We start from the raw sequence: 22,703 nt of genomic DNA, 5'->3' as shown, positions 1-22,703 counted from the left end.
GCAAAGTAGGAAAGATCTCTCCTCCTGTTTGGGATTTTTAGTACAGTTTTTTAATTAATCTCAACACTTTATTTTACTTTTATTTTAAATTCCATTATTATTTGAGTTAATATGGAATGTGTTTTAGGGTATCAATGAGAGCCGCTGTATATTTTATTGTAAGGACAATTTAATGATTATCTGGTATGAATGAACAAAACGGAGATACTCATCTTGGTCAGTCTGGTGGCCATCCAGGCCACCCAAAGTGAAGTGCTTGGCTGAGCGGTTGGGAGCTTGGCCATAAATGATATTTAATGTCCAAAAAAGGCAACTAAACAGTCCAACAAACAATAATCAAAATAACAACAACAACAAAAAATAAAACTTAATGAAAAAAAAAAAAAACAGACAACATTAACTGGACAGGGACAATGGCAGGGGCATGGACAGAGTGCCTGACAGGAACAAAAAATGGCATCAAGAAAAAATGGACTTACAGGAACTGAAAGAAACCAGAGAGTTAAATACACAAAGATTGAGAAGACAACAAGGAACAACTGGACAAGACACGAGTGGCTGGAGGGAGCTGATTGGTCAACACAAAGGAGAGGGTAAACGCAAACAGATGGACATAATCAACTGAGGACTGAAGACATGAAAAAACATGGGACACCTGAAAACACGAAATAAAACCAGCTGAAATAAAATGTTGACCATGACATCATCCATAAAATACCATCACCATATCCATATTTGGTCCTACCCTAACCGACCAACCGACCATTTCAACATCTCCAACTCCTCCGTTGACCATCCGTGACTAGGACATGAGGCGAATCTTCAAACAACAAAAGAGCAACGAAACAGCGAACCCAGACCTTGTGTCCTCATCCTACTTTAAAGTCTGCCCAGACCAACTTGCTCCAGTCTTCACAAAGATCTTCTACAGATCTCTAGAATTGTGTACCAACCTGCTTCAAACGCTCCTCCAACATCCCGGGTCCCCAAGAATCTCTGGTCTAAATGACTACAGTGTGTTGCCTTGACTTCTGTGGTCATTAAGTCCCTTGAACGCCTCATGCTGGACCACCTCAAGACCGTTGCAGGTCCCCAGCTAGATCCACTGCAGTTTGCTTACCAAGCTAACAGGTCTGGGGATGATGCAATCACCATGGGTCTGCACATCATCCTTGTACACCTTGACAGCAAGTAAGCCTATGCGAGGAGCCTATTCTTGGACCTCAGCTCTGTGTTCAACACCATAATCCCCAAATGCCTCTCCTCCAAGCTTCTCGAGCTCAGAGTCTCACCTGCCATCTAGCAGTGGATCTACATTTCCTGACAGGCAGGACACAGCAGATGAAGCTGAGGGACACCACCTCATCCATCAGCACCAAAGCACACCAAAGTTGTGTCCTCTCCCTGCTGCTTTTCTCGCTCTACACGAACGACTGCACCTCAAGGAACACAGCTGTGAAACTTCTGAAGTTAGCAGATCATCGGGCTCATCAAAGATGGTGACAAGTTTGCGTATCGACAGGAAGTGGAGAGGCTGGATCTTTGATTTGGCCAACACAACCTGGCGCTAAACATACAAAAGACTGTAGAAATGATGGTGGACTTCAGGAGGCATCCTTCATCACAGCTGCCTTTCATACCATCCAACAGTCTTGGGTCAAGACCTTCAAATTCTTGATAATTACAGTCTGACAGGTGGGAAACGGGAGACAAACATCAACTCCATCCTCAAAATAGCCCAGCAAAGGATACCCTTCTTGCCACTTCTCAGCCTGCCACAAGCACTGCTGAGACCATTCTACACAACAGTCATCGAACCTGTACTGTGTACCTCCATCAGAGTCTGGTTTGGGGCCGCCACAAAAAAAATACATACTTCATCTGCAATGGACAATCAAACTGTTGAATCGATTGTTGGCATCACCTACCCACCTTGAGGACTTTCACACCACTCAAACTAAGACAAGAGCGGGCAGGATCCAATCGGATTCTCCACATCCTGGCCACCAACTTTTCCACCTCCTTACATCGGGTTGCCGCTATCGATCAATGCATACCAAAACTAGCAGGTATTCCAACAGTTTCTTCCCTCTTGCAATTAAGTAATTAAATCCTTGTATATACAATTTTGACCCTACAATTCAATTCCAACATGCTGCTAGTTTTCTGCCTTGGATTGTTGTCACACTCTGCTGGCCAATTATTATTAACGTTATATATGACAGACTATCGCATGACTCGTTCCTTTAAACTGCATAAACCCCTTAAACCTTGACACGCTGCACAATTCTCATTACACTTGACTATCACTCTAATAGGCATGATAGAAGACTGCATCCTTGCACAACTTTGGACAACTGTGAGTTTATATAATGATAATGTTCCCTGTCAATTGACTGTCTAATGTCCTTTGTTGTTAGTCTGTTTATTCTGTTCTTCATACTCGACATATATGATATGGCGACACCCACTACCAGAGAGAAATTCCTTGTGTGCTGTTACATACTTGGCCAATAAAGATGATTCTGATTTACTCGTCAACATTATTGCTTCAGAGCCTATATTTCCACATTCTTGACCCCGAAGAGGAGCATTACAATACAGATTGATAACAAGGTTGTAGTCCTGGGTAGTAGGGAAAGGGGGATCTTAATACATGCGCGTTTTAATAAACTCCATAAAGCCTTTAGAAAGAGAGGCCTGCCATCATAATACCAGTAAGCCGCATTTCACATGACATTGTGTGATCAATCCGCTTGAGTGGGGCTAATTTGTTGAAAAGATGATGAAGCAAACACATAATTTTAACTGGAAGGGGGCTTTATTGGTAATAAAAAGTTCGTGCTCAAATGAAGACAATCTTTCATATATTCTTGCCAAGAGTCCAAGTGGTTGTGCAATACACTAGCATATTGTACTGAATATCCTTTGTCACTCACTTTCTAAAACACGGTGTCATATAAAAACAAACCACTTTTTCATTTTTCAGCCAAAAAAAACCTAATAATCAATGAACCATGCTTTTTCAAAAAGTAATGAATCCTATAATTAATGAATATCGCTACAAAAATCAATTTCAGAGGGACACGGATAGGTAAAGGAACTTAAGAGAAATTAATCAAAGGCAAGCTCCTTTTTCACAAGCTAAGTGGGTGACACACACACTCACACACATAACACTAGAACAGCACATTGCTGACAGGCATTTTTTGTCTCTTAACAACACACACTGGAATATTGAGATGAGGTGAGTGTCTGCATGGCAGTGTTCATGATTCCGTATACTTCATGTATGGTGTGCTCACCCACGTCCCCCAAATAGAAAACTCTCCACATCTTTCTATCATTATCATCACTCTTGTTTCATGTTTTTAGGTGTGGCAGACATCACAATTTGCAGAGAAAAGGCACATGCCATTCAGTGGAACACTATTGAAAGCAAATGATGCGGATGAGTTGTCATGACACTAATGAATGTGGTGGGAGTGGTGGTGAAGGAAGGATGAGGAGTAAAAAGTGGGCTATACATGGTTAGGGGTTCATGAGCCACACCAGCTAGAAGAGCTGATTGGTAGAGAAGGTCAGTGTGCAGTGCATGTGTGTGCGCACGTGTAGTGAGTGAATGACATGCTAGTAACATTGTCATTCTGTCACAATCACACTACGATTCAAACAAGCTCAATCCCTCTCCACCAACATTGAAAGATCTACTGAACATATTGAACGTAATCAAAATGCATTTTTCTGTTTGATATGTATAAATACATATGTGTGTGTATGAATGAGTCACTTCAATTCAGTCACCAAAGTGAAAAGTGTCACAACAAATCCAAAAGGTAACAAATGTGACAAATGGCATAGCTGGAAGCCATTCTATAGCATCATTACTATTTTTACATGTGTGATTAGTAGTAGTAACAATGTTAAAATTCTTTATTTACAAAAACACAACAAAGCATGCCGATTAAATTAAATCATATGGTACAATATTTATAGTTTCTTTCAAAAAAGTCATTCTTTCCGAACCATTGTGCCATTTACACTGTTGCCTGCGTTGTACATCTACATCTTGTTTTTTTTTTGTTTTTTTTGTATGTTGGTGCCTAACCCAGTGAGTGAGTCAGTTGGAGCAATTTCGTTGAAGATAAGATTGATTCAGGTGAATGGTGCAGCTTAGTCAAATGGTTCGCTCATCGGGAATGTATTTGGTTTTAGTGTGCAGCAGTCATAGCTATTAGGAGACTTCATGTCGTAAACCGACCTGGCTTCATGGTTCAGACAGAAGAGGGTACTTTTGTAAGGGGTAGAGGCAGTGTTATACACACCAAATGGCATTAGTAGTGTGACGGCGGATGACAGATCCGGATAGAGATAGTATCATTGACTGGCACATACAAAAAGAATGGCAGGAACACCTTAAGAGGCAGCTGGATTGACAAAGCCTTGCATTTCTTCAAGGAGTAGAAAACAGCCACAAAGCTGATTTGATTGCTCACACAGCATAGCTGCATCCATGTAAGAGGTGCTGATGTTTCATCTGAAGTCTTGCCTTTGTCGTCTATGCCTGACTCACTGGAAATGTGTGTGAAAAAAGATGGTGCCAATGATACACTGACAAACATGGCAGTTGATTCTGTTGGTGAGCGTCACTTGCAGACAAACCACACTTAATTATAGCAACTACAAGCCCTTTTGTTGCATGACCCCTTTCCTTCTGTTCATGCTAGGTACGGTGAAGCAAGAACACTGGATCGCCATGCGCTAACTCTGCCCACACTTCACAATGTTCCGCGTCATTCTCCAGCCTTGTGGGAGGATATCAGAGAAGACAAACTGCCAGACGATGTGTCTAATTTGACAGAAACGCGTAACATTACATAACAGATAAATGGCTGGAATCTCTAATGCATGTCTGTCAAGAGTACAAAGAAAGAAAATCAAATCAGATCTTCATCTTCAGGGCTACAACAGTCACAAGGATCTCAAACTCTGTGGCGTATCAATGCTCTCCCTACAGCAAAACAATATGAGATGTGAGCCCCAGACCCCAACGAGGATAAGCGAGCATCTATGACATGAGTATGGAATTCTACCACCTTTGAAACAGCCATCCACATGGGGAGCAGCAAAAAAAAAGAAAAAAAAATACATTTAAGTTGCCTTACAGCTGACATTGGAACTTTACATTAGAAGAGTAGCAACACTTGCAAAGACTACAGATCTACTTATCCCCAGGGAGCAGCCTCTTGCTCACACAGTGAAATCACTGCAGAGTTAAGAGTATTGTGTCGACTATGATTACTCATGCATGATTCCTGATCAAAACGTGCCTTCATAAAAGTCATTTCTATGCATTGAACAAGCACAATAACTATTATTTTGGTCTGAGCAAGACTCTTGCACACTGTGTCATAACCATGTCCAAAACCAAAATATCTTTTCCCGATGTCAGTAGAATAAAGACGATATGAAAGCGGTTGTCACATGGGTTTGATGTCCGGGTTTTTTTCCTTCTCAAAATATGAAGAATCACTGAAGCACAAACAAACAAAAACCCCTTTGTCTATATTTCAGTATTCCCCCTCCCATCCAGCCACCCACCCATCCCCATGTGGTTGATTTGTGATTTTCTTTTCTTCTCCCTTAGGCTGCCGATATAATTCTTGTGGTGCTGCAGTGTGGAAAGTTTGCAGAGGTACTTCACATGCTTGGCGTTGGCAGGGATGTAGCTGTTTCCTCATTCTCTCATCAGAGAGTTGTGTGTCTTGGCAAGTTGGTCCCCAAAGATATCGGTGTGTGTGTGTGTGTGTGTGTGTGTGTGTGTGTGTGTGTGTGTGTGTGTGTGTGTGTGTGTGTGTGCGCACGCACACATGCAATTGCCAGCACACTTTTTTCAGTCACTAACTTCTAAGAGCTTAGTCATTATGCAGTAAAGTTCCACAGTAAACTGATTGGGTTTGGTTCAGCTGTCTTTGATGACATAAGAAACCACATTTCCCTCAGTAGTCAGTAAACATTGTCTTCCAGTATTTTTCTCACGTTTTATTACTTGCAAATGATGAGTCTAACTGTTCTTAACACTTAGATTCCCACTGATCTTTTTTGTTTTTGTCCTTCTCCTTCCTGGCCCACTCCTCCTTGTTGTCATCTTGCTTCTCCTTGTCAGGTTTGGTCACGCTGTCATATGAAGGGAGCGAGGCAGTGGATGGCGTACTCTCCTTCTTCTCCTGGTTGTTGCCACCATTTTCCAGTTTGCTGTTGACAAACACATGCCTCTTGAAAATGATGCCGCGGCGTATGAGGTGAGCGCGATAGGCATTTTGTATGATCCTGGCTGACATGTCCTCCTGCTTGCGGCGCAGGGTGGTGGTGATGGGCTCGTACGACACCTTAGAAGGGTTGGCCGCCACAAAGCGCTCTTCCATCTGCTGCCTCAGCATGTCCAACTCACCACTGTCACCCAACACACGCTTGGTGAAGGCAAACAGGATGTCCAGGCAATGGATGCGATCGCCACTCACCATGGGCATGTCCATGGCAATCAGCTCAATGGTGTTAGGCTTTGGCACACGAAGTGGGTGTTCGAGCGCGTCAGCAAAGTCAGACAGTTTGGCAAAGGTGATGAACTGAGAGGCAGTGGGATCAAACTTCTCCCAGATCTCATAAAAGGTCTCAAAGTCATCCTCACTGAGAGGATCGGCGCTCTCCTCTGTGGCTACGCTAAAGTTCTCCAGGATGATGGCAATGTACATGTTGACCACAATCAGGAAAGAAATGATAATGTACATGACAAAGAAAAATATTCCCACTGAAGGGTTACCGCAGTCACCCTTGACTGAGGTACCAGGGTTCTCCAGGTTGGGGTTGCAGTCTGGCGGGTAGTTGAGGATGGGCAGAAGTAAGCCGTCCCAGCCAGCCGAAGTCGTGATCATGAACAGTATGATCATGCTGTTGCCGAAGGTCTCAAAGTTGTACAGGTCGTCGATCCCGGCACCATGCTTTACGTAACCAAAGTTGGACATGCCGAAGATGGAGAAGATGAACATGACCAGGAAGAGTAAGAGGCCGATGTTGAACAGCGCTGGCAGTGACATCATCAGGGCAAAGAGTAACGTTCGGATGCCCTTTGCTCCTTTGATGAGACGCAGAATACGTCCGATACGAGCCAAGCGAATCACCCTGAACAACGTTGGAGATACGAAGTATTTCTCGATGATGTCAGCCAGGAACATTCCTGTGAAAGTGAACAACAAATCACAAGTGAAAAAAGCTGCATAAACTGTGTGTGTTTCTTTCGGCTTGTCGTAAACTAATGCAGGGTATTTGTGGGTTAGGTTAAACTTTTTACAACTATATTTAACACATTATAGGAAATTAAATTTTCATTGCTCGCAGACAAGATGGATTTCTGCAATGCCTACCCAATCATAACGTGTCATATTAACCAACCAAATAATCTTTTGTCAACTGCCAATTTCTGAAAATGTGTCTGTGAGACAGTCTTTCCTTAAAGGGGTACACTCATAATTAGAAATGTTACAGTACTTACACAGCCCATCAATGTGGTTTTAGTTAGCAACACAGTCTGGGCGACATAGAGCAAAGATGAGCTAGACATGCTGCTTATGTTTACTTTCAATTATAATGGCGAAAGTTAAAAAAGAAATGATCTTTTTTTAAGATGCAATGACGGTCGGAGTATGTGAATAATCGAAGAAAAAGTGGTGAAACTGATCAAGATCTCCTCTTTTTCAAGTGTGAAAGGTCTGGTCTGAAGCCAAAATAGAAAGTGCAGGGTGAGATGGTGTGTAATGTTGAAATTCCACCTTGGCACAGCCTGATACAGGATGAAAGCACAGACAATACAGTGCACAAAAACCTAATTGTGTATTAAAAATATAATACACAAGATAACATTAACCTTAAAACTTTGTGAGCATCATTCAGCTCCCCCCATGGTGGTGTGTGCTCTTGTACTTTATGCTGTATGTGTGAGCACTCAGGAACAAGGCCCACTGTTGCAGTCTAGCAGCGGCCATGGCTCTTCATCCCTTAGCTGCGTTAAAGACTTAGGCTAAAGGCTTATGATCTGTGAGGAGGGTAAAGTGCTTTCCATACAGATATTGGTTGAACTTGTTCACTCACCAGACCAGACTAAGTGGTTCTCGGTCAATTTGCGCGTAGTTGCGCTCAGCTGCATTCAATGATTGATGATCTGCAAATGTGTACTGAGCCATTCTCCTTTACCAGTGGCACTATTAGCATCACTCATTCAGACCAATTCACTTTTGATAGGACGCCCTCATGTTCCAGCCTTTGGAGTTCATCTTCTACTTTTCATTTTAGATGTGCCCAAGCTGTGTCACAGGCTAAGCAAGGGCAGGGTTGGCCTGGGACGGAGTGGAGGCGAGGAAGATCACCTGGAAAGAGCTTTGGGAGATCGAGGCATTTAGGGCAAGCTTTACCATCACAGCTGTATATGAGGTCTTGGCTTCTCCAACGAACCTAAACCAGTGGTATGCCAAAGATCCCAAGTGCCTGTTATGCCCAAGTCCTGCAACACTGAAGCACATCCTGGCTGGTTGCAAGACCAGCCTTACTCAAGGCCATTACACCTGCACAACTAAATGCTGAAGTGTCTCACTGGTGTTCTATAGAACCAGCGGATGAGGGTGAATGCCCTCCCACCCTTGTCAGCCAACTGGCAACCAAGGCTGTTTGTTCGGGAGGGGGAGAGTCAAACTGGCCACACCAAGAAGCCACCAGACGGTGGACAGCTCAGCAGTGCATGAGACAGGAAGCTGCTGGCATACCTGGATGAGAAGATCTGCTTTCCATCTGAGTTTGCAACTACCACCCCACAACCAGATCTACCGGTATGGTCTGCCTCTCTCAAGCTCGTCTATATATCGAGCTTACAGTGCCCTTTGAAGGGACATTCGAGGAGGCTGAGGTATGCAGGAGTTGCGTCCAAAGTGCAACAGCAAGGCTGGAGAGCAGAGGTACGCCCGGTTGAAGTTGGCTGCAGAACGTTTATAGCTTCTTCAACATCCAGGCTACTCAGATAGACGAGAGTCCGAGGGAAGGCCCATTTGCAGGCAGTCACAGATCTTTCCAAGGCAGTGGAAAAAGCCCGCTAGTGGCGTTGGATAAAAAGGAAGAGACCCCAATTGGGCCTTCAGGAGAATTAATGGCACCTAGGAGGTAAACCTGGGATGCGGGGATTCACTGCTGAACCCTCCCGAGAGTGTCGTGGGATCATCAGTGAAAGAAGGAAGGAAGGAAGCCTACTTGATAATCCGTAGGGTGCCATCCCTTATTTGAACATCCCACAGAGCCTCATTGGAGTCGAAATGCATGAATAGAGGGATATTAAGACCCAGTCCTACATAATACACTTTGGGGCAGAGAGCGTATGGAACTGGGTGTGGCTTTTGGAATTTGTGCACAGCGTCATGATCCAGCACAATCTGGGCATTCAGGCGCTTTAGCCTGCCAATGCCATGTTTGCGATACTTCTCCTGCATTGATAAGTATTTTGTTCAATTTTTTTATTTGGAGACCCATTGCTCTGCTTTTTGGTCACTACAGCTTGCATTTCTTTAATTGACAGCCAATCCAATTGTATTTCATGAAGCCATTCACGGCCAAATAGGGGCGCAACAACATACAGGGACAGGCCTACTCTGTTACGTTTTGAGGATTTAATCAGGAGACCGCAAGTGCAGATGTGAGATGTGTGCCTAGTAGTCCTTCTTGGAGATGACTGACAATGCAGATCCAGTATCAAATTCCATAGTCAGTGTTTCTCCTTCGAGTTTGGGAGAAACCCATATTATTCCCCTATTGAGTCTTTTCAATGAGCATACATCAAAGCAAGCTACGGTACATCGTGTACAATGTCTGTATCAGAAGAGCACGTTTCAATGTCGTGCATGTCTTATTGTTTATTCTTATGTTTGTGAAACTTCTCTTTCTCTTTTTCTCTCACTTTTTTTTTTGCACATTTTCTGTATGTGACATGTTTTATGGCACTTGTTGCACTCCTTTTCTTTAAACCAATAGTCAACTGGAGCGTGTAACTTCTTCCCACAGCGATAGCATTATTTTTCTGTCTTTTGTTTATGTTGTGCACATTGCACTCCTGTACATGGCATTCCTGTGTCATCTGCTGTTACAGCTCAGTAGCGCCATTGGCATCAGCTTCCATTAACGTAGCAACTTCAGTTACACTTTTCAGGGTCAGGTCTTTTTCTGTTAACAGTCATTTTTGCATATTCTTTTTGTGCATCCTGTGCACAAATCTATCTTTCAGTGAATATGTCAGATTTCTTCCAAATGAACAATGCTGAGACACTTTTCTTAATGCTGCCACAAATTCAACAATAGACTGTTTTTAATTGGTTTCGTTTTTGAAATTTAAAACTGACAAAATGAAGAAAGGCTTTGGATTGAAATGTGTCTTTAAAGCAGTAACAATGTCACTGTATGACTTTTGAGCAGGATTGTCTTGAGTCAATAGGTTGAGTAGCAAATTGTATGTCTTAGCTCCAATTACACTAAGCAGTACAGCTATGTTTTTGCCATCTGGATTGTACTGTACAACAAAGTATTAATCTAACCTTTCGACGTATGTTGTCCAGTACTCTAATGCACTATCAAAACTGTCCATTCTTCCAATCATCCCTGCCATGGTTGGTGAAGTATTTCCCATGGGGAGAGACATTTTTACTTAGCGTTTCAATGTGCCAGCTTCTATCACAGTCAACATGTACAGTAGCTTAGCTCAAGGTGGGGGTAAGGAATGTAACCCTCGCGGATAACGAGGGAACCCTGTATCTGTTATATGCACAGCAGCACTATTTATGGATGGAAATTCAGGTGGTGTGTCAAGTTTAACCATGAGAGGGTCAACGAATAGAATAGAATAGAATAGAATAGAATAGAATAGAATAGAATAGAATAGAATAGAATAGAATGCCATTTATTGTAATTATATGTCATACAATGAGATAGGAGAGCTTCTCCTGCATACAAAAGTCCAAGGTAAAAATAAATATGTTAAAATAAATCACTCCATCCATCAATTTTCCAAGCCGGTTATCCTCACAAGGATGGCGGGAGTGCTGCAGCCTATCTCAGTAACTCCAGGCGAAACTCTGGGGGAAAGGCGGACTAAACCATGAACTGGTCACAATAAATATAAATAGATATGCAAACCCTGACCAAGCTTTCACATATTGATTAATCGCACGGCTTCAGGAAGAATGAATATTCAGGGGAATGATGGCGATCCGATAAAAAATTTCTCACTCGGTTAATCCTTGCTTTTGAGCATTTGTAGCAGAGCAAAGCAATTTTATTTGTATTATGCATTTTATACACAAGAAAATTCAATGTGCTTTACATGTTTAAAAGTATTCAAATACATCAATAAAAACATTTTAAAAAGTACACTTAAAACAGCTTTCAGTGCAAGAAATATCACTGAAAAGTGGAACTACTCTACTAATCTGAATTTGAAAAACTCACACTTGGGTTTGACATCACCTCTGTTGACAACTTGTTCCATTTTTTTGCAGCATAATACCTAAATGCAGCTTCACCATGTTTGCTTAGGACTCTAAACTGAATTATTAGACATGAGTCAGTCAATCTCAGAGCCCTACTGGGTTTGTATTCCATTAGTATTTCTTTCATGTATTAAGGAACCCATAACCCAATAGCTCAGTGGTTAGAGGATTGGTTTGATAAAACCAGGGATCGTGAGTTCGTGTCTCACTGGGGTCTCTACTCCCCAAGAGGGGTTGCGTCAGGAAGGGCATCTGGTGTAAAAAAAATGTGCCAAACAAATATGAGCGTTCTTCTGAGATGTTATGCTGTGGCGGCCCCTAACGGGACAAGCTGAAAGAAACTTACTATTCAGGATATATACCATTTAGTGATTTATAGATCAGTAGAAGAACGTCAAAATCTATTCCAAAACTGACTGGAAGGTATTTATCTCCTCTGCCAATGACTTGCTTGTATCTCCTGGTGTCACATCACAGCCTGTAAAGTTTGTGAGGCTTTGTAAACTCTATTACACCTCCCGGGGTCTGTTGCTGGACAAGTAAGACTATCCTCCTCCTGTAGTCCATCTTTGCATTTTTTATGGCTTTTTTTCAGTTCAGCTAGATCGACCTGTCGATCGCGATCGACACATTGAGCATCCAGGTCTAAAGTGTTTCCAATCTCTTGTTGGACATTTGACATACTGGTGGAACTTCGGGAGTACAGTCTTGAGATTGGTCTTGTTGAAGTCCCCAGCTACAATATGAGTACCTTAGGAGTGGGCCTGTTGCTGTTCATTAATGACGGTCAACAAGAGAGAGTACAGCATTAGTATTAGCATTAGCATCTGGTGGGATGCACACAGCCGTGATGATGGCTAAAGTTACATCTCTTTGGACATAAGACGATGGAGCTGCCATTGGTGAGGGACTTAAAAGAGATGGCGTTTGTGGACAGTTCTTTAGCCTAAGCAGGAAGCTGAACCAACGGCCCCAATTTTACTTGCTCTCCCTCATCCGCCTGCATCCCTATGCCTGTCCCACAACAATCCACAGTCTCATTATCAAGCCTGGAAAGTTATATCTGCATTGAATGTCTCCTGAAACTGATTTTTTGTCAGTATCCAAAGCCCAAAAGTTCCTGGCGGGAGTAGCACCATCGTGCCGAGGTGTATGTGAGCAAAGTGCTAGAAAATCACAGACAAAATACAAGTATAAAACATTGAGAAGGAGAGTCATAACCCGGTGCATCCGTGCGCGCTGCTAGAGTGTACATGTAGTAAACATACGAACATGTAAACATGTAAGCCCATTCTTGGACAACAGTAAGTTCTGACTGTTTAATAGAGAATGGACTACAAAATACTTTTTCACGTTTCACTCATATTTTCAAAGGCTGTAACATCCGCTGTCATTTTTCTACCAATCATGCTAATCATGTTATCAATGCAAAAATAGATAGCAATGCCTCAGCAGTCTGAATCCAGCTTACAGACTCAGCAACAACAATCCAACAAGTTGCCATCCAAGATTCATGTCTTTTTTTATTACCATTCAAATTAGCAAAAACAAGTGACCATCGTTCCCAAATGGGAGTTTCTTCAAGAATGCACAGTAAATAGAACAAGAATCTTGTGTCATGAGAGCAAGACCAAATTTAAAAACTTAAATTACTCGTGACACAAAAAACATGCAAATTTGTATGTTTTTTTTTTTAAAACAAAAACGGCTGGAATGGAATCATCATTTTGTTCATAGCTCGTCAGAATGTTGCCGTATACATATTTTTTAATCTCGCGCCATGAAAACCCTGTGGTCTGCAGAGGATTGAAGAAGAAGCCGCAAGTGATGTATTGGGCAGACAACTTCAGCTGCAGAATTTAGTGTATTTACCGTAATTTCTCGAGTGTAATGCATCTTGAAGTATAATGTGCACCCCCAAAGTTGACCTAAAAAAATCAGGGAAGCCCTTCTACCAATGTACAATGCGCACCACCAATTTGCTGCTACCCATGTGCTCAAAATATATTAAATATATTTATATTTTGTTCGCTATGTACTTGTATTGTTTTTCAAAAAACTGTCTGTACGACAATCATTAATAGTAATCATTGTGCATGTACTGATGTATAATCTTAGGACAGGCCACAAGACAAGCGTGTCCTGGTCCCTCTAATTGTCAGAAAAGAATCCCTCAATCGATTAAAATAAATCCACAATGGCGAAAGTTAAAAAATAATGATGGCATAACATTTTATTAATACTGTTGATAATATATATTATAGTCTTAAATAATATTTAACACTGTTTGACTTAAACATTTTTTGCAATAAATATTTGTGCATAGTTGAGTTTATCCTTTACGTTACACATCATTGGCCAAGACTTCAAAAGCAGGTTATCTGCTTATCTACAATCTGAAAAATATCCATCGTAGCTACCTTTGGTCACTTGGTCTAGTTCTGTTGCTTCCTGAATTCATGAACAGTGATCCTATTTTGCTCCCACAGGATGTCATTGTCTGTGCCATCCATGGCATTTGTGGGGAAACATTTTTTGAATCCCAAGAGTTTGGTTCCACAGTGCAGCTTCTCGCCCACCTGAGTCCATAGCATTCAGATGGTGTCAGGTGGCTATCAAAACAACATGAGCTCAAACTATGTAGAAATTAGCGTAATGTGCACATTTTTAAAAAACTGATCATTTCAATGGTGCCCGCTCTCCTATGTTTTTATAAGGTCCCCATGACGCTTGTATTACATAGTTTGTGCTCACATTCTTTTAATACCCACCTGAAGCCATTGAGGCGAGGTATCGTTGTTTCGAACTGCCGCGCTACCTCTGGGTTGGCGGTGTCATCGCAACGAAAGATGACACATATCTTTTAAAAGAAGCTGCACAACTAGCCATTGTAGTCAACATTTTTTGTCTTGGTTTAAGTTAAAACTCAAGGCAGTCGTTTGTGATCTTTGGTGCAGTAGCAACAAACATGCTGTGCTAACTATCGTAAAATGCAAGCTCCCCGAGGAGGTCATAGAGTTCAGGTTGGGGGCACACATTACCGTAATAAATATAAATGTGTAATATAAGACATCGTATATCATATTGAAATGTATGTGTATACCTTTTTTAACCACTCTATGTACCTGTATACAACTATACAATATGATTCTATTTTTTATTTTTCATCCATAACTAAATATAATGCCCTCTATTAACTTTTTGAAAATATTTTTGGAAAAATGTGCACATTATTTTTGAGAAATTACAGTACCTCTTGTACAGGCGAGAAATTAGCTGTTTTTTCTGCATTATTGCCAAAATCTCAGCTCATGTTGCTGGATTTTGCTCGAATGCTTGGGAGGATGGGTTGTCTTCACACATTTCCAAAAGACCCAGTTCGTTGTGAAAAATAGATTGCACAGGTGCAAAGGACAAGAGCTTTGTGAGTTCCAAATGACAGGTGTGTATAGAGCTAGTAAAAAAAAAAAATCATTGGAGGGAGAGACTAATTTGTTTCACAGTTTTTAGCATATGTTACATGTGAATTTAGAATAAATCCCGTTGTCAAACCAGCAAAATATAACAAAGCAGTGGTATTGACAATTTCAGTATAAGTATAACACAATTTAATCACACACAACACAAAACAATAACTAACACAAAATAGAAGTACAAAGACCGTTTAGTAGCATGTAACATGAGCTAACTAGCCAAATGATGTATAGTCACCAAAGTCGAACGAATGTTTCAAATAAGCAAATGCTATTTCCAGCAAATGTTCCTAGTTGGCGAATGTTCCGGAAATGTCAAAAAGATGAAATGCAGAAGGTAGTGTGGCATCCGTGGACTTGTGTACTTGTCCGAAAGCAGCAGTGGTCATAAGAAGCTCCGTCGAAATCCACGTGTGACGACGTAAACTTCTCTCAGAACGTAACAAAACATCCGTGTCATAATAACTTAATACAGTACGTCAGTAATAAAGTACGTAAGAAAGGAAAATCAAGAGAATAATGAATGAATAGCTAAAATAAAAATGTAGACACAAATAACACATAGCATAGCTAATTTCGATAACATCCATGATATTTACTTCAACTAGCATGAATCCTCCTGAGTACGCTACACACACAAGACTTGTAAAAGGGTTGGGAAATCAAACAATTATGGGCCAGTCATTTAGAATATTTCATTGGGTCCCTCGTCCTCCTCGTCGGCCCATTCGTCTGTGTCTGTAGGGGAGTCTGGTGTCAGTGGTGAAGTGTTGGGAATATCGTCTAAATAGAGATGTGAAACAATAAAATGGCCCCGGTCGCTCTGAGATCTTTTCTTCCTAAAAAGAGCTTCAGTTTCAGAAGCGGCGTCAGAAAAATAAAAAACTTGCTCTTCTTCATCTGCCATTGCCTTTGGCGCAGCGTGTTTTCGATGCCGAGGGCTCCAGTGTGATGTCTGCACATGATGTCACAGACAAATATGGCCTCCTCTGCAATGCACTATGTTTTGAGTCAGACTGACGCAATTTCATGCTTTTATGAACCGCTCCCAGCTCACTTTTCCCGACTGGTATTATCATCAAAGTGATTAATATTATTTGTAGTTTTGATCACAATACATATTTTAAGCTTTGAATTTTGTGTCACGACCATTTTACGCTGATCACACAGGACAGTGATTCACCGTGTAGAGGTAATTGATGAAGATTTAGCTAACAAGTGAAGTATGTCTTATGCCTATATTTAGTCATGACTGCACAATTTCCTCATGTCCTCAATGGGGCTCTGTTCTGTAGCCAGATGTGTCCTTGAGTGATATCGTGCATCTCTGCACGTAGCTCACCTTGCTGCACACCTACGCCTCATGCTGGCTGAATGGCCCCGGAGTATATAGGACCATGGGGATGACTGGTCCGGCGCCAGATCCTGTATCTCTGATCGACAACCCGTGTGTACCGACCTCTGTCTGTTCTCCAACCGACCCCGTAAGCCTGACTCCATTGACACTCCTGCCTTCCCTGATCGAGCTCCCGTGTACCGACTCCTGCCTGCCCGATCCGCGACCGTGGAACAATAAGCGTTTTTCCCGAATAACCTCTGTGTCTCCCGACGCCTGCATTTGGGCCCTACCTCCGTCTCGATGGGTCATGACATCTATGTTGGTTTTTAAAAGCCAATGTGGCCCCTGAGTCAAAAGGCTTGGCCACCCTGGTGTAATTGTCATGAGCTATCCTTGTAGATCTTGTCTTGGAGCTTGGATGGTGCTTGCACTGCTCTCTCTGAATTTGTCAGAGTAGTTTGCATGCAAAATACGTTTTACTTTTACTTCAGTATTTATTAGAAGATGAAGCAATACTTTTACCCTGCTACAATGATTGACATGCCAATCGCTACTTTGATTTATCCATTATTCCATGCGGAATCTATTTATTATTACCTTTGACTTCTACATAGGGTGCTGTTGTGCCAATCCAATGTGATCACTAATCTCATTTCTCCAATTCACCAAACAGATGGGTCAAGGCAGCCATATGAACACCCAAAAATCCTTTGTAGTCCCAATCAAAGTGATTCATTTGGGGAGAAAAAAAAAAAACAGCCCCACGAGTGTTTACTTTACGGACTGAAAATGAATAGCTTTGTCATGTGTCATCAGTCTAAAATTATGACAACACAAATGTGAATATTTCAGGCCACTTATAACTTAAGAAAACACCATTTGGAATTTCTCTCTCTCTATCTCTCTCTCTCTCTCTCTCTTCTCTCTCTCTCTCTCTCTCACTCTCTCTCTCTCTTTCTCTCTCTCTCTCTCTCTCTCTCGCTCTCTCTCTCTCTCTCTCTCTCACTCCCTCTCTCTCCTGTTATCAGCACCACCTTGGCTGCCCATCTGTTTTCTATCAACTGTTATCATCTCTGCCTGCATAAGATCCTGCCAGATTGTGGAAATCCTCACCAAAGTGTAAATGTTCCACCATGGTACACCGACCTAGTACATTCACATAAGCATGCCTTATTTTGTATTATTCTGTTTTCCATCTTATTTCTTGTACTTAGTGCTCCTTTTGTGTACCCTACTTTACTGACTTTACCTACCATGCTGCTTAGCCAAGCCACCTGCTTGCACCACCGCCTGCCGAACAGTTCCCATTTTGGCAACATGCCATATGCGTCAAAGATTGAATTTTCTCTCTTTTTGTCAATAAACTATTCACCAATAACCTCTCTGTCTTCTCTTGCTACCTGGTTCTGCTAAAATGGATACCGTCAACACAAATGGGTATTTTAATAGTTTGGTGCTTGTACTCATCAAATGCAGCCCTACAGGGACACAAAGCCAGTGGAATCTGTTGGCCGATCCCAAGCATCATGTGATGCCCAAGTGCGCTAGTTCAGAAAGTAAAAGGTTGCCAAGAGTTTTATCGGTCATACAGTTTTTCTATTTGTAAACTTTAAAGAAAAGACAATGATGATCTCGCTTCTACTGAAGATCTTTATACCACCTCTGTGAAACACACTACAATTAAGAGAAACAGTTCTACAAGTAGTTAAATTTTACTGTAGCTTATGCCATTTATACTTGATTATCAGGGCTGGATGGACTGCAATCAATGAAAACACGGATTGTCATCCAAACAGAATGGTTCTCTGTCCTGCAACTTACCAACAATTGACAGGATAACAACCACCACATCAAAGATGTTCCATCCATTGGTGAAGTAGTAGTGGCGAAGAGCAAAGAGCTTCAACAAGAACTCTGTTGTAAAGACCACAATGAAGATGAAGTTGACCCAGTACAGGACAGTTTCTGTCTCATCGGACTGATCATCTGTTTCCACCATCATGGTGACCATGTTGAGACAAATGAGGATCATGATGGAGATGTCGAATACTTGCTGTGTGACAAAGTCAAACACCATTCCTTGTATCTTGTTCTGTGGGGACAGAGGTCACAAAATTTAACATATGTACAAATTCATCCATGCATCCATCTTCTGAGCCACTTATCCTCACAAGGGTCACAGAAGTGCTAGAGCCTATCCCAGCTGTCATCGGGCAGGAGGCAGGGTACATCCTGGACTGGTTACCAGTCAATCGCAGGACAAACAGTCGCACTCAACCATACCAACGGGCATTTAGAGTCTCCAATTTATTCTCTAAATAATTTTAGGGATGTGGGAGGAATTTTGAGTAACGGGAAAAAACCCATGCAGTCACAGTGAGAACATGCAAAATCTGCGCAGGCGGGGCCAGGATTTGTATCCTGGTCCTCAGAACTGTGAGGCCAACACTCCAGGCAGTTGCTCCACTGTGTCGCCCATATGTACAGTACATATATTCATTCATTTTCTACAGCGCTTATGCTCCCCGGGATTGCGGTTGTGCTGGAACTTCTCCCAACTAACTCTGGGCAAGAGGCGGGGTACACCTTGAACTGGTCGCTAGCCAATTGTAGGGCACACAAAGACAAACAACCATTTGCACTGACATTCACACCTACAGGTAATTTTGAGTTTTAAAATAACCAATCATACATGTGATTGGGATGTGGGAGGAAACCAGAGTACCTGGAGAAAACCTATACAGTAGAGAACATTTGAACTCCACACAGGGCAGGCCCAATTTGAACACTGGTCATCAGAACTGTGAGGCAGATGTACAAACCAGTCAGCTACCGTGCCTTGGAAGTGTGAGTGTCCATATATTCTTCCACGTTGCCAGATGACTTTTCAAAGCCACTCCAATCCATGTAGTCTAGAAATCTTAGATTACATTAATTACATTAGTGCACTTTTTCACTGTTTTCACTGTAGGCTTCCCTCACTTAAGTGCTTGCTATATGTTGGTATTAAGTGAGTTAAGCCGCGATTAGACGAGCCCAAGAGCTACTCAAGGTATGGCACATTATGCTTTATTTAGTGTAGTATAGCAGTAGTCTAAAACGTTATACCCCTGGTAGAACAGTCATTGTGCTGCTTTTATTTAGGGAGTTCGTGGTTTAGTATTGTTGAAGTTTCAAAGAATAATGAGATGTGAGTCTGGGTGTTTTTTTACATTTCAGTTACCAGTTAAGCAAGTGTTAGTAGTGTGGCATTCATGGTAGCTTGAGGAGGAATGTAAACACCAACAAGAATGAAAAATGAAACCTGAAAAGGCAAGTACAATGGCTTACAGTTCCAAAGGAGTGATTGTAAACCTGGGCTGTAATGTGTGATGAGTTCCAAGATGTCGGTACAGCATTTTTCATTGCTCTAAACACAGGTGTCAAACTCTGGCCCTTTGGCCCGTGAGGCAATTTAAAATTAATATTTGAGCTGGCCCGCCGGTATTACAAGTATTACACACTTGTTTGGTTCCATATTAAAAGATTCATTTGTTCAACCTTGGCCCGCGGCTTTGTTCAATTTAAAATTTCGGCCCTCTGTGAATTTGAGTTTGACACCACTGCTATAGAAGTATATCCCGCTGTGTATTGTTTTTGCTGATAACGCTATGACACACTCAGCCCGTGTAGTTGGAAGGTGGGAAGTCTTACGGATCCATTGGGGACACATTCACATGACCATGTCTCCATAAACCACCGGGTGGCAGGATGTTCAATGTCTTTTCTCTTCTCTATCAGAATATGAACCTAGTCCATTTTCTTGAGGAGCGAGCATAGATTCGTGAGGTGGATCAACGTAAACCCAAATCTGTATCCTCTTTTTCAGAGCAGAAGTTGGATGCTGCCGCGCTTCGCCCTTCATCACCTACGTCTACATGAGCCCCCCCTCCCCGCCCACTGCCGAGTGAGTAACGCAAAGAAGAAAACTGATCAGATTTGCAAAAGACTCCCTGATTGTTAGGAAGTCTTCACACACAAAAACAGACAATACTAGAGAGTATTTAACCGAGGTAACAACACGGGTAGCCACTATGTTGTAACCATAACCATCATCCTTGATTTCGCATGCAATAAACATTAAAGAGGAGAAACTATACAAAAATACAAGAATTTGAGAAGGGGACAGTTACTTTTTCATTGCATTGTACAGGTGTATGTGTTGCTTGAGTGAAATACTTTAAATAACTAAAATATTAACATTCCATTAGCACTGTCCCACATTATTCTGTGGTAAACAGTAACTTCTTGGATGGACATTATCTTAAAAGAAGCATATTGTACCTGAGGTCGAGGGATGGGTTTCTGAGGCTTTTTGGAACCTAGTTTCTTCATGGCATTGTAGTACTTCTTCTGTTCCTCTGTCATGAAAATATCCTGACCTCCAAAGTACATGAGGGGAAAAAAAACAGCAATATTTGATCATAATCTTGTACCACAATTGAAATGGAGAAATAGACGTGATAGACTTATCTTTTTCTTTTGCTGGTTGAAGTTGTCAATGATCACACCAATGAAGAGATTGAGGGTAAAGAAGGAGCCAAAGATGATGAAAACCACAAAGTAGATGTACATGTAAATGCTGACTTCATAGTCGGGCTGGTCTTCCACCTGAGGGCAAGAAAGACAGGGCGTAGGTTAGTTCATCTGTTAAATTTATCATCCACTCAGTGGCACCTTGAATGCGCCAAAAGTTAAAAGACTTTTGAATTCAACCAAAACAACTTTTGAGCGACATGAACATATGACTTGAACCTCACCTGATTCCATGTTAACCATAATCAAAGGATTAACTTTGGTTTTGGCCATTTTCTTTGGATTTTCTGAAGGGACAATGGGGATCATAGAATATGCAACAGAAGTACTGCGCTGTGAAAAAGTATTAGTCCCCTTTCTGATTTCAGTTTTTTTTTTCTATGACAGGTTTCAAATCATCAAACCAATTTTAATATCAGAGACAACCTAAAGAGATCCAAAATGTGGTTTTCAAATGACAATTTATTAAGGCACAAAAAAGTTTGTCCCACGCTTCTTTCCAGAATTGGTTCAACTCAACCATATTGGAAGCTTTTCTAGTCTGAACTGTACGATTTAAGGTCACACCATATCATCTCAATTGGATTTAAATCCAAACTTTGACTTGGCCACATCCATCCATTCATCCATCCATTTTCTGACCCGTTTATCCTCATAAGGGTTGCGGGGAGTGTTGGAGCCTATTGCAGCTGTCAATAGCCATGAGGCAAGGTACACCCTGAAATGGTTGCCAGCCAATCACAGGGCAGACTTGGCCAACCCCAAACCTTATTATATATATATATATTTTTTTTTTTTTTTTTTTTTGGGCCATTCAGAGGTGGACTTGCAAGAATGTTTTGGATTGTTGTCCCACTGTATGATCCAACAGTATTTGAATTTGAGGCCGAAAACTGATAGCCGGACATTCTCCTTCAGGATTTTCTGATACACAGCATAATTTATTGTTCCATCAATCATAGCAAGTTGTCCTGGTCCTGAGGCAGCAAAGCAGCCCCAGACCATCACACAGCCACCATCATGCTTTACTTTTGGCATAATGATCTTTTTGTCAAATGTTGTACCATTTCTACACCAGATGTAACGGGCCGCACACCTTCCAAAAAGTTCAAATTTTGACTCGTCAGTCCACAGAACGTTTCTCAAAAAGTCTTAAGGATGATTAAGATGCATTTTGTCAAATGTTTGATGAGCCTTTATATTCTTCTGACAGCAGTGGGTTTCGCTTGGAAACTCTCCTATGGATGCCATTTTTGACTAGTGTCTTTCTTATGGTGGAGTCATGAACACTGACCTGAACTGAGGCCAGCGAGGCCTGCAGGTCTTTAGATATTGTTTAAGGTTCTTTTATGACCTCCTTAATGAGTCCTTGCCACTCTGGAAGTAATTTTAGTTGGTCATCCACTCCTGGAAATGTTTGCCACCGTTCCCATTTTCTTCCATTGACTGATTTTACTGATTTACTGATTTTACCATTAACTGATAATGGCTCTGATAGTGGTTCGTTGGAGCCACAAAGCCTCGGAAATGTAACCTTTTCCAGACTGATGGATTTCAATCACTTTTCTTCTTGAATTTCTTTGGATCGTGGTATGATGCATTAATTCTTGAGATCTTGTAGCCTATTTCATGGTGGCTGACAGATTCTATTTAAGTGATTTCTTGATTCAACAAGTATGGTGATAATCAGGTTTGGGTGTGGCTTGTGAAATTGAACTCACCTTTCCAAATTTGTGGTTAGTC

General features: G+C 41.6%; 1 protein-coding gene across 11 annotated transcripts in view; it reads right to left on the bottom strand.

Annotated features, from left to right (window-relative positions):
• Nucleotides 1-4,069: 4,069 nt before the first annotated feature.
• The window catches only part of scn8aa (sodium channel, voltage gated, type VIII, alpha subunit a), a 177,929-nt gene continuing 159,295 nt past the window's right edge, over nucleotides 4,070-22,703 (bottom strand). For all 11 annotated transcript variants that reach the window (XM_061805759.1, XM_061805682.1, XM_061805672.1 and 8 more), the window contains 4 exons: nucleotides 20,898-21,035; nucleotides 20,709-20,813; nucleotides 18,207-18,477; nucleotides 4,070-7,234 (listed from right to left, as the gene is read on the bottom strand). In XM_061805759.1, the coding sequence (XP_061661743.1) occupies nucleotides 6,075-7,234; nucleotides 18,207-18,477; nucleotides 20,709-20,813; nucleotides 20,898-21,035 (1,674 nt within the window). In that variant the 3' untranslated portion in view covers nucleotides 4,070-6,074. The remainder of the gene's footprint in view (nucleotides 7,235-18,206; nucleotides 18,478-20,708; nucleotides 20,814-20,897; nucleotides 21,036-22,703) is intronic.

Source organism: Syngnathoides biaculeatus, chromosome 2 (assembly GCF_019802595.1).
Source record: "Syngnathoides biaculeatus isolate LvHL_M chromosome 2, ASM1980259v1, whole genome shotgun sequence".
Lineage (NCBI taxonomy): Eukaryota > Metazoa > Chordata > Actinopteri > Syngnathiformes > Syngnathidae > Syngnathoides > Syngnathoides biaculeatus.
This window is presented reverse-complemented; position numbering and strand designations above follow the sequence as displayed.